Source organism: Leiobunum rupestre, chromosome 2, assembly GCF_980474605.1.
Source record: "Leiobunum rupestre chromosome 2, qqLeiRupe1.1.hap1, whole genome shotgun sequence".
NCBI classification, from domain to species: Eukaryota; Metazoa; Arthropoda; class Arachnida; order Opiliones; family Sclerosomatidae; genus Leiobunum; species Leiobunum rupestre.
The window spans coordinates 47593495-47606450 of NC_143385.1; the positions used below are offsets into that span (position 1 = coordinate 47593495).

The following is a 12956-nucleotide window of genomic DNA, read 5'->3' on the forward strand; positions in this document are numbered from 1 at the left end:
TGGGAACTGTAACTATGGTGCCTGGCAGTTCGGACTGAAGCAAAAACATCTGCGAAATCGGATCAGCTTATCTTCAATCCTTCAATCGAAAAGTGAATCAGCGAGTTTTTGGGTTTTAAAGGCGTAGTATTCAAAGTGATTTATTTCTGATACGAAACTCAATAATTCAAACAATATATAGAAAGTTTTCTAATTGTTATAGTACTAAATTACGTAAGAGTACCAAGGGCCAAGTCATATGACTAAAAAATGGCTACTGCTGCAATAGATAACAAATCTGAAGAGCGGCGAAAGCAGGTAACTATTATCTGTTGTGTGATGTAATTACACCATTTATGATTTATGGCTGTAGCTGTACTAATGAATTATTTCATATGTTGTTAAATTTCACTGGTTGAGTTTCAGTTTCAAACTGAAACTAATGATAACTTCTTTGGAGAACACACTAGATCCTAAAGAAATTGTTTTAAAAACAACGGTTACATTTTGTAAATTGGCAGAAAGGATAAACATTATTGGCTAGGAAAAATGTGGAATTCAATTTTATTATCAGAATGAATAATTACACAAGCTTTTAAGTGCTGTTATAATTATTTTTCAATTGATAGTATCAAGAGAAGGGTGGGCTATACATTCTTAGACGAGCTTCTCTCTTAACATTAATTACTGTTGGTTATGTTTTTGTTAAATGTCTAATAACTCTCCCAACCATTTTCCCTAAATTAACATTTATTTCAAAAGTACTTCCATTACTTATGTTACTGCAAAAACCCTAAATATTAAAACAACTTACGGATGTAAGAAAAATTATTTTTTAATTTATTAGCAAGCTGTTGTTATCTTATTGTTTAAAAAATTCATTTTTATTTTTGGGTTTTAAATGATTTTAAAACAAGATTTATTTAATATTAAACTAGTATCACCACATTTGAAATCTAAAAAACGTTTTAAAATAAGTAAATATTCATAAAATTATCTGCCTATATGGCTCCCAGCTTTACTATATCATATATTATGTTTATGTTTGGCTCCTATGATATTTTCAGAAATGACAAAATAATTTACGTGACAAAGAATATAAATTATAGTGGTCCCTATTTGTTGCTGATGCGTGATTATCAAGGATCATTTACTTCTTAAAATCTTATTTTTTGATGATGCGAGATATAATGAAAAGACAAGCTGTTGGCTCCCATTAAATTTATCTGAATTTCCTTTTTTTATTAGGTCATGCTTGGCGATTTGCCGACAGATTTTCTGAGAATAGAACCTAGTGATCAACAACAACAATTGGCAGCTGATGAACAAGCAGCGCTTGCATTACAGCAGCAGCTTATGGGTTTCACACCTCCCAATGTTGTGGGAAGGCTCGCTATCAGTGTTATTGAGGTATAAACACAATGGAATCTCTTATGATGAACTGCATTATAAAAGGGCTTGCCGCCACCCTCCTACACATTGTAATCCGACCACCGGTTTAAGGCATTATAAGTCGCTACATGACTTGGGCCTAAGGTGGTGCCTTGGGTATTAGCCTAGCTGATTATTATTATTATTATTATCATTTATTTAAATAAGCAAATGCTAGGCTACTTTATTCATAGACCAATAATTGATTATCCAGGACAGCGATCCCGTGCCTTTTCCTGTACTCAAATTTTAGTTTCCTCAACCGAACCCCCCACTTGGGACAATATATGACTAGTTTTTAAAGACGGTATTTGTCAGGCTAAAAATTCTTTATAAAGTCTATGACTCAAGTTGTACACAAAGTTATGTAATTCTGCGCTGGAAGCAATTTTTCAAAAGGTGGCTGTAGCTGTTGGGGGCTATATTAAGAAGACCTTTTTCGGAGAGGATAGCTGTCTTGGAGATTTCTTTATTCAGGGTTGACTTGATTAAAACAAACTGGTTTTAAACCAAGTGATTTTAAATTTATTTTTTTTAATTAACTACAAATTCCAAAATGTTTGTACATTTTCTTACCGAAATGATTACATTTCGAAAACATAAGGTGACAACCTTTCCTATATTTTCAATATCTTCCTATGAATTCCTTAATTTTTCCCAAAAACATTCTGTCATAGTGTACCCTTCTTCATCCTATTTTTAAATATATTTTATCTACGGTTTTTCGATAGGAATCCTTATTTTTGCTTATGGTTTTTCCTATATTATCCTTCAATTCCTTTGAAAATTTCCTATTTTGTCTATAAAAGTTTCAAGGCATTTTCCTGGTCACCCTGCATTTATACAAAATCAAAAATGAAACCTAAACTAAAACTTTGTGAGACTTGTAATAATGCTCATTTTAATTTTTATTTTGTTGGTAATATGTATGCAGGGTAAACCAGGTTTTTTTCCAAGCCTGCATTTGTGTATGACATTAAGACGTGGATAAGTATTGAAATAACAGAAAGTTGATATGCAAAGTTAAGAATTTCGTTTTAATTTTAAGAATGATAAAATGCAGAAAAATATTAACATAACATTAAAAGCACTTATCTGATTTATATTGGGAAACCTAATATTAGGAATTAATTATAAGCTTATAATAAGCAAGGATATCATAAAACTCCATATATATTGAAGTTATTAAAAATTGTGCCTATTGGGTGCTTCTGAAATCTAGGGCATTAGGTTACTATTAAAAGGGCTTCCAGTTAGTCTTTAATTTAACATTTACACACAGGTGTAAACCACCCCTTACCAAAAAATAAGTTGGTTTTTAGTTGGTATTTAGTTGGTATTCACATTTAAGTTGATATTAAGTTGGTTTTAAGTGGTCAGCATATTTCAGTAAACTAGTTAAGTTGGTAATAAGTGGGTTTTAAGTTGGTGGGAAAATGCCTTTTTCTTTAAGTTGGTATTTAGTTGGTTTTTAGTGGTCAGAAAATTACATATTATTTTTTAAGTTGGTTCTTCAATTCTGATAAGTGGTCTTTATTAAGTAACATTTTAAGTAAGTTTTAAGTTGGCTTTAAGTGGTCTTTATTAAGTAACATTTTAAGTAAGTTTTTAGTTGGTTTTAAGTTGGTGTTAAGTTGTTTTTAAGTAGGTTTTTAGTTGGTATTTGTCTCAAATACAAACTTAAAACCAACTTAAATAGTTCTTAGACCACTTATTTTTTGGTAAGGGACCCACCCAGACTGTTTCAGGTAGTCCTGAATTAAAAAGTTTTAATTTCATCAAACAGGTCATTTATTTTCCATAGATAGTTATTTTGAATGCCAATATTTTTATACATCACTTTTGGTTAGGTATGCGATAAATCAAGGCTCATACAGACCTGGAAAAGTCAGGGAAATTAATTTTTTTTATATAAAAATCGGGGAGATTTATTAGGATTAAGAAAGTTTACCCTCAAAAGTAGAAAATATCAAAAAGTTTTTCTTATTAAAGATTTGATATAACCAATTTAGTTCAAAAATCAACCATAAAATTAAGAACCGTATAATTTTTTGCTGAAAGATTGATATGGAGAGCTACACTAAGGAAATGTTTGCAACAGTATAAGATAAAACCTTAGTTTTATTGATGTTATCTTTATATTATTTATGCTAGAAAAATCAGGGAAATATCAGTGGGAAAACCTGGAAATATCAGGGAAATTAGTTGGTCAATAGCTGTATGAACCATGTATAAGTACACACAGTTCTATTCAGTATCAAACAATTACTAAAACTAATTTTTGTTCTCTTTAGGCCCGTTTAAATAAGAACTATGGAGTAACACGAATGGATCCCTACGTTCGCCTAAGAATTGGCCCAATTGTTTACGAAACACCAACCGATTATAACGGAGCCAAAAATCCTAAGTGGAACAAAATCTTCCATTGGTGAGTTTTGTTTCATTCAATTTATTATGTGCATTTCATAATTAATGATGCTATCTAATTTGATGTGTACACAGAATTCTAAATAATGTAAAGTGAAAGGTTTTTTGGTTCAGTTATTTGTAATTCTGATCAGAGCAGGACATATAGCTATTTGTTTTAGTACTCATTGTGACCCCTGGGACCCACATCCATTTTTTAGAAGTCATTAAAACGAGTTGTCCATCTAAGATTATATTTTGGTTTTAATCGTAGAAATTTCAAATATTACTCAAAACAATCATTGCAGTTAAAAAAAATAGATATTTCTGACATAGTGACACTATGAAACTAATTTTATTGTACTTTTTGCAATAAAAGGCAAAATCAAACGTGCACGGATTGCTTGAGAATGGTTATAAAATATCGTTCAAAATGATCCCTTAAGTCAATTCTAAAAATATTTACTAGCTCAAATTTTAAACTAAAATGCAGTAGTTGCACACGTACTACACAGTCAGTGGGTCATAAACTATTAAACAAATTTCTAAAACTTAATTTTTAAAGGGCTACAGAATTGCTTGAATTTTGTAGGTGCACTACATAGTCACATGTTTTGAAATTCTGCTTCAAGTTTTTGAATGATTCTTTGGGCATTTACCAAAAAAAAATAATTTGTTTAATAGAAAAGTATGGTTTTAACTAAAGGAAAAAATCTTTGTAGCTGTGGTGAGTTGAGCCGCTGCTGGTCCATTTAGATATTATACATGTATTAATAATAAGAGAGAGTTATGATTTTTATAGTTATTGACCCATATTCGTTTTTAAGTCATATGAAAACTATTCAGTCTAATAGCCACTGAACTGATCTTTCGCTTTACCAACAAATTACTTTTAAATACCAATTGTAACTGTTTCAATTTTGGATTTGGTTTTTGGTAAATTTGAAAATGAGATTACTAAGCATGTAACTAACTTAATTTTAGATGTATATTTCTGTTAATGCAATTCTGAAAACACATTTCTTGTACTTTCAGTTTGTTGCCTGCTGGAATGCAAACTGTAAACATTGAACTTTATGATGAGGTAGGTTGGAATATAACTAATATAATTGTAGGAGCATATGTAACATAAAAACCCATAAATATAACTCAGTATAACATCTCCATAGGAAATATTTCACACAACATAAAATAAGTATAGCTGGAAAGATTAAAAAGCTTATGATATTTGTACTTTGAAAATGTATTGGACCAATCAAAAAGTAAATTAAAAATGTTGAAGGTTAATGGAATATCTCTCAATTGAAGTTGTGTTGTGGCATTTCGCATTTAAAAAGTGAATTATGAGTATTTCATCAGGTATCGCTAATTAACAATTTACGTCACATCCCTTAAACAAAGATGATACATTAATCGCATAGCAAAGGTGGTATTAAGCACATGCTTATTTATGAGTGATTATGTTACATGTATGGTAGAAGGATTTGACATCTATCCATTTTTGTGTATGAGATTTGGAATCTCAAACTGATTTTAAGGTTTAAAAGAGTTCAATATATTATCTAGTTTTTTCTAAATTAATTTTGTACGTCTAAAGTTTAAATATTTTAGTATTTCTAAAATTTATTTCTTGGGTAATCTTATAAGAGATTTTTGGAAATGTCTCATCCTTCTCTTATTGGAGTGTGATGATGTCTTTTTGTTAATTTGCACACCACAATGTAATTTTGTTAGTGTGCTTTTACACTGGATGAAAGAGTTGCATGGGCACAATATCTGTTACCCGAGCATTTATTCAAAGGTGAAACCTGTGAGGAGTGGATTCCGCTGACTGGGAAACTTGGAGAGGGGAAAGAAGGGACGCTTAATGTTGTCTTTTCTTTCACCGTAAGTGTAAGGCCATTTTTTTTTAAATGCATTTCTTTTAACATTAATAATAATCAGCTAGGCTAATACCCAAGGCACCACCTTAGGCTTAAGTCATCAAGCGACTTTTGAAGCCTTTAATTCAGGTGGCCGGGTTACAATGCGTAGGAGGGTGGTGGCAAGCCCTGCATGCCACACGATCGAGCCAACAGCTCCCTACACTAACTATTACCGTTAAAATGTATTTATTTCTACTTGGGGATATGATTTTTAGCGTTGCTCCCAATCTCCCTCATGCTTAAAGAGTAAGTTCCTAACTTCCTCGTTGGTTCCAATGCAATTGAAAAACATATTTTTCCCCCTCACATGATTGTTGGTTAACTAGACCCTGATGTCCGCAGAATTGTCATTCTCCTTATGTATTAAATAAATACATTCTTGACATTACTTTACAAGTTTTTAAATTTGTCGACCTAGCTCTACCATATCTGCATTTATTTAATTTTTAAAGTCTAGCTTAATATTATTTGTACATTTACATGTAACAATATCTTAAAAGATATTATAATTACCAGAAGCTAAAATTTTAAAACCAAAGGCAATTGAGTAGCAAAGTTTTGAACTTTTACAACATCACTGTGTAACAAAGCTAAAATGATCTGTAAAAGCCATAAAAATGAAAAATATAAAAGATTTAATAAAAACTATAAATTAGGGTAGTTATAAAACCAAATTGAAGAAATTATGAATAATTTGACTCATTTATTTTATATTGGTCTCAATTCCTTATTTGAAAGCCTATTAGAAAAACCTGTTTTGTGACCTTGATTCTAAATATTGCTCCTGTACTTGGGCTTTTCATATAGTAGGTGTAGAGAGTGACTCAGTGTTTAATCATTCCTAGAAAATGCTGAGATTCAATGAAGCAATGTAGCAGCTACTCTTTTAATAAATACCTTCCCAGTTTTAAAAATCCCTATTCTGTATTATACCAGAACTTAACATATAATTTAGTTTTTTTTAATTGGTTTTATTATGTTTTTCTTTCCATTTTGCCTACCAATACCAATTCCTTTTCCCTATAAATCACGGCGGCGTCGATATTATGAAACAATTTATGTTCAACAGCCTTTTCCAGCTGGTGTGGTACCTCCAGTTTCCATAGCTCCTCAACCAATGGCCTACGTACTTCAGTCGCCCCCAATGTATATTCCTGGCGTCATGCCTTATTGCGCTCCAAGTAAGTTTCTAAGTGAGATATGTACGTATTTTAAAAAGATATAAATAAACTTGGTTTTTCTTGATTGTGAAAGATGTTTATCCTCCTGTTCAATATCCTCCTGGGCAAGTGCAGATGTGGCCGGCGCAAACCCATCAACCCCTTCAGGCTCAACCACCCATGCAGCCACCTGTCTATAGGATAAATGATGATGATATCAAACAAGTAAGATTATTCTATTACCTATAAGGTCAGCAAAAATGTACAGAGAAAACAGTACTTTAGCCAAAATGTCCTAGTAGGTTAGAGAATTAAGACTAAGAGTAACTGAAATGCCATATTTTTAAACTGGCCACCTGAGAAGTAAGATAAACCATAAATATACCCTTTATATCTTAATTATATATGTATAGAGTACCATCTACATTAGGTATATTACGGGGAATCTGGCAGGGTCTGTTGTAATAATTCCCGCCTTTATTATTTTTATTAGGGTTGGCTGGTTTAAACCATGGAACCAAGTGTTTTTTTTAATCCTTTGGTTTTTTTTAACTTTTCTACGATTTACTCTAAATTATTCCCAATTATTAGTACATAGTATAGTCCCAGAAAATAAAGTTAATTTTATAATCTGTGCATATAATTTTGGTACTTCCGTTTTTTTTTAATAGTTTAAAAGTAATATAAACTAATTTTTAAAAAAATCTGGTTAATTTGATAAATTTTTTTTTCCAATCCTGGAAAAATGGTAAGAAAATAACAAAAATTTAAGTTGAAATAACTTGACGGAACCTTTTTTTGTTATTTGGTTAAAATGGGTACCTTTGTATAGTCACTTCAGGAAACTATATATGTATACACGTGGAATGTCTAATGATGGCCCAGATGATTCTCATAGAAAAAGGGTGTATTTTGTAATGAAGATTTTCGCTTGCAAAGTTGATAAGCTATAAACTGTGCACATAGTGGACATTAAGAGATTTACTTCCTTTTTTTAACCATCTAAATTCATATGATTTTATGTCCCTTACCAAAAAATAAGTTGGTTTTTAGTTGGTATTTAGTTGGTATTCACATTTAAGTTGATATTTAGTTGGTTTTAAGCGGGTGGGAAAATGCCTTTTTCTTTAAGTTGGTATTTAGTTGGATTTTAGTGGTCAGAAAATTACATATTATTTTTTAAGTGGTCTTTATTAAGTAACGTTTTAAGTAAGTTTTAAGTTGGCTTTAAGTGGTTTTTATTAAGTAACATTTTAAGTTTTTAGTTGGTTTTTAGTTGGTATTTGTCTCAAATACAAACTTAAAACCAACTTAAATAGTTCTTAGACCACTTATTTTTTGGTAAGGGGTGGAACTAGATAGTTTCATGAAGAGCGTGGCAAATTTTATAAGATTTTAAATGTGAGAAGTAATTGGGTGTTTCTTAATTTATTTTTCGAGTGAGTGTCCATTTTCTTCCCATGGCACGTACGTCTTCTTAGTGATGGCGGCCAGCCAATGAATTTGAAAAAATGTGCTACATCTTGCATTCAATGTAGTTTAAGTCCCACCACCGGTTTCTTGAGCCGCTTTCGGAGCATGATGGCAATCTTTAGACATTCCAAGTTTATACGTATATAGCTTCCTGGTAACATTTTGCTCTTGTTTCAATGGGCAAGGCTAACATACAATTGTTCGTGCTAAAGCTTTTCTGCCAAAAGCTTACAAAATCTTCGATAATAATAATAAAGCATGTTTATTCAGGAAATCTACTTTAGTTGCCAATTTAAGAATAAAATATTAATGCGGGAATGTTTTAAAATTGTGTATGGAGGATATTTGAACATAAATTCTGGTTTTGTCAATGGTTCTTTTATATTTGGTGGGCTGGCAAAGTGGTTAGCACTCTCGCCTCGAAGCAAGAGGAGCTGAGTGGCGTTTTTAAATTATCTCCCTGCTAGTTTTATGGGTTTTCCCGTTCATAAAAATTGGCTGAGACTAACCCTAATAGTAAGTGTATGGAGCAGTTGGCTAGCATGGCATGAAGGGCTTGCCCCCACCCTCCTAGGCAATTTAACCGGTAATTGACTTATTATTATTATTATTATTATTATTATTTATTATTATTAGTAGGGGTTGGATCAAGCCCATCATAGCTCTTGGACCAGAGATCACTAGTTGACTTAGGCCTATGTTGTTCCTTGGATATTAGTTTAGCTGATTATTATCATTATTATTTGTGTGTTAGATGTATCATAGTGATTAACGAAAACTTAATTTCAAAATAGGTAGCTGAAATGTTCCCAACCATGGATAAAGATGTTGTCAAAACTGTTTTGGAGAGCAACCGTGGAAACAAAGACCTGGCCATCAATGCCCTTCTACTTATGAGCAGTGAAAGCTAAAATCAGTCAGTTAATGAGTTGTGGTAGAAAAATATATTTATTTTTCGTATTAATTCAACTATTTAGTCAATTTTTGTACACGTGTACCAAATGAAATTTAACAGGCATACTCTATGCCTGTCAGTGAAATTTTGTGATAATCTCCATGATAAAATACATATAAAAATCTAAAAATTATAATAATTATACATCCCAGTTGGTTTACTCGTGCCATGTTTGCTTTAAAACAGTTGGATTTAGAGCTGACCATTTTTTCCATGTAGGTAAAATCCTTTGTTTTATATTTTGTACATAATCTAGATTGCTAATGTAAATACTGTTTTTGTTTTAAAAATTGAAATGTTTATAAAAAATTTGCTAACCTCATCACTTTTAGCAGTACTATTATTTTACTTTTCAAATGTTAACCAAACCTTTGTTTTAATTTAGTGTGAATCGAAAAATGTAAGAACATAATTTAATGTATCTGATATAAGTCAAAATGTATGAGAGCTTTTGAAAAATTCAAATAAAGCATGTTGATATTAATTAATTGCGATTATTATTTTACTTAGAAAACAGGTATGATTTTTCTAAATCTAACTTTGGCCTAAGCCTTAGCATGTAGTGTACTAAATAAATTAATTTAATGTATCTGATATCAATCAAAATGTATGAGAGTTTTTGAAAATTACAAATAAAGCATGTTGATCTTAATTAATTACAATTATTATTAAAGTATTATTTAACTTCGGAATCAAGCCAGGCGTGATTCTTCAAAATCTCTCTTTGGCCAAAGCCTTAGCGTTGAGATTACAAAATTTTAACCAACACCCTATAGATCCTCCACATGATTTCCGTTTGTGAGAACAAAGATTTGAAAAACTTAAAAGGGATCCACCAGCCTTTTCCTAGGAGAGACAATGGACAAATACACTATATGCTTGCCTGATCTGCATTGCCTTTTTGTTTAAAAAAAAACTTACATATTTAGTCTACCCGGAGTTGAATGGTTTTGTGTCTTCGCTTGAGAGACCAGGGGTAAAACAAATGGTTCCAAATAATACTTTACAATATCAGTTGGTGATTGAGGTAACTGAAGAAATAAATGTACACACTTTTATGTGGAATTTTGTATCCCTCTTTAACTCCCATTCTCTTGGTTCAGAGATGTTCAAATCTCAATAAATAAGCTTGGAAAGCACTTCACATTTCCCTATTGTTTACTGCAAAACTATGCATCGTCAAAACACATGAATTCATCCCAGTTAGTAAGTATTTAAAAAAAAACGATTTTTATGTTCTATAAGTGTGTCAGTCAGCTGATAAATAATACTGCTAGTGTATGACATACAAAACGTATGTGATTTTCAGATCAGTTGTGTAGTTAGGTTCCCTATTTTTGTAGCTAATTATGTTAAGTTTATTAGTTAGTGAACCAATATCAAAATTTATTTGTTTCATAATATGTTAAGTATTTGTATATGCAAAAACAAAACCAAAGAATATTTCTCAAGTTATCCTGGAAGCATTTGGACTCAGGGTTCACCCCTCAGTGCAAATGCTTCCAGGCTAGGCAAGCACCTAGGACTCCTAACTATGAAGGGCCCCATTTTGCCCACTTGAGGGGAGGGGCAAAAGAGATTTTAGGCTAGAGCTTGAGAGGGGCCCAAATTGGGTTCAATAATCAAACTGCGCCTAGGATTTTGAAGTGGTATAAATGCGCTTCTGTTTGGACTGACTCAATAAAATTATACATCAAACAGACCATTTAATTGAAATATATGTAACATAATCACTCAAATTATGTTACATATGTTTGAACCAACTATTAGTTCAAAATCTGGCAAAATTGCACTACAGCGGCCTCATGTAATTTCGTGTTTTTTTTTGGTGGAGAATGTAGCATTTGACGCGTAGATTACGAAACTAATTTTTTTTGGGGCCGCAAATGATAATTAAATTAATTAACTTAATGTTAAAAATGTACTAATTTTAGGGAATTACCGTGTTTTTGTATTTGTGGGTGGCGGAGAATGTAGCACTTGACGCGTAGATTACGAAACTAATTTTTTTTTGGGCCGCAAATGATAATTAAATTAATTAACTTAATGTTAAAAATGTACTATTTTAGGGAATTACCATGTTTTTGAATTTTTGGGTGGCGGAGAATGTAGCACTTGACGCGTAGATTACGAAACTAATTTTTTTGGGCCGCAAATGATAATTAAATTAATTAACTTAACGTTAAAAATGTACTAATTTTAGGGAATTACCGTGGTTTTGTATTTTTGGGTGGCGGAGAATGTAGCACTTGACGCGTGACGCGTAGATTACGAAACAATTTTTTGGGCCGCAAATGATAATTAAATTAATTAACTTAATGTTAAAAATGTACTAATTGTAGGAAATTACCGTGTTTTTGTATTTTTGGGTGGCGGAGAATGTAGCACTTGACGCGTTGATTACGAAACTTTGGTTTTTGGGTCGAAAATGATAATTAAATTAATTAACTTAATGTTAAAAAGTTAGTAGAGTGGAAACCTAAACAAACAGTAACAAGCCGTGGTGTAGGCGACAACCCGACGAAGATAATTACTTCCAAAACACGTAAAAGACGTTACTAAACTCCCCGTATTGGCGCCTGACGGCGCCGCGCACTCGCTTCGCTCAAGCGCTGGGGGCGCGCAGCGCCTCCCCAACCCCATACTAAAAAAAGCGATGGGCCATCTATAACGCGACCTAGAGGACAGTACCAAGCCTTACGCATCGAGTATATACTTTTAATCTCAATCAGAAACAAAGTGGCCCAATAATAGAAAACACCGAGAAAATGAACAAAAACTGTAATTGATTTTATACAAAAAGGGAATATCACGTGGAATTCATTAGGACACCGAAACTGTGTTGCCGGCGAACACACGACGGAAATAAGTACAATAAAACACGTGCAAATACCCAAAAATTAGAAATTTAAAATTACATTAAAAAATTAAATAATCATTTGCGGCCAAAATAAAAATTACTCTCGGCGTCTACGTGACAAGGTCTATCAGGCGCAACCAAAATTAATATAAAATTCAATGAAAATGAGAAATTTTTAAAATTAAAAAATTAAGTTAAACAATTAAATAATCATTTGCGGCCAAAATAAAAATTACCCTCGGCATCTACGTGACAAGGTCTATCAGGCGCAACCAAAATTAATATAAAATTCAATGAAAATGTGAAATTTTTAAAATTAAAAAAATTAAGTTAAACAATTAAATAATCATTTGCGGCCAAAATAAAAATTACCCTCGACATCTACGTGACAATGTCTATCAGGCGCAACCAAAATTAATATAAAATTCAATGAAAATGAGAAATTTTTAAAATTAAAAAAATTAAGTTAAACAATTAAATAATCATTTGCGGCCAAAATAAAAAATACCCTCGACATCTACGTGACAAGGTCTATCAGGCGCAACTAAAATTAATATCAAATTCGATGAGGCCGCTGTACTACACTTCACCCCAAAAGCTTTATATGATTTATTTTGGTATATGTATATAGTTAATATAATTAACTAATATTCTTTAATATAATTAATAAATATAATTAGTTATATATATATTTATTAATATATTGAAAACTTGTAATTTGTATTTATTTTATATTGTGTTTTTATTTCTTCAGTAAGTACGCGTAA

At 31.7% G+C, this 12956-nt stretch overlaps 1 protein-coding gene across 2 annotated transcripts; it reads left to right on the forward strand.

Moving 5' to 3' along the window:
• Nucleotides 1–55: 55 nt before the first annotated feature.
• On the forward strand, nucleotides 56–9817 carry LOC149957680 (toll-interacting protein-like). 2 transcript variants are annotated; one of them, XM_090165702.1, is made up of 8 exons: nucleotides 56–297; nucleotides 1228–1389; nucleotides 3705–3838; nucleotides 4852–4900; nucleotides 5551–5703; nucleotides 6811–6922; nucleotides 6996–7126; nucleotides 9169–9817. In XM_090165702.1, the coding sequence occupies exons 1-8, from the start codon at nucleotides 250–252 to the stop codon at nucleotides 9283–9285; spliced, it is 906 nt and encodes a 301-aa protein (XP_090021828.1). In that variant the 5' UTR covers nucleotides 56–249; the 3' UTR covers nucleotides 9286–9817. The 2 variants fall into 2 exon arrangements, with proteins under 2 accessions (XP_090021828.1, XP_090021827.1); XM_090165701.1 differs by having other exon boundaries at nucleotides 57–297; nucleotides 5551–5709.
• Nucleotides 9818–12956: the final 3139 nt, after the last annotated feature.

Coding starts and splice junctions, on each gene's coding strand:
- LOC149957680 (XM_090165701.1), top strand. CDS start 250: ATGGCTACTGCTGCAATAGATAACAAATCTGAAGAGCGGCGAAAGCAG. Junction 3,839..4,851: donor TGGAACAAAATCTTCCATTG/GTGAGTTTTGTT, acceptor TTGTACTTTCAG/TTTGTTGCCTGCTGGAATGC. Junction 4,901..5,550: donor ACATTGAACTTTATGATGAG/GTAGGTTGGAAT, acceptor TAATTTTGTTAG/TGTGCTTTTACACTGGATGA.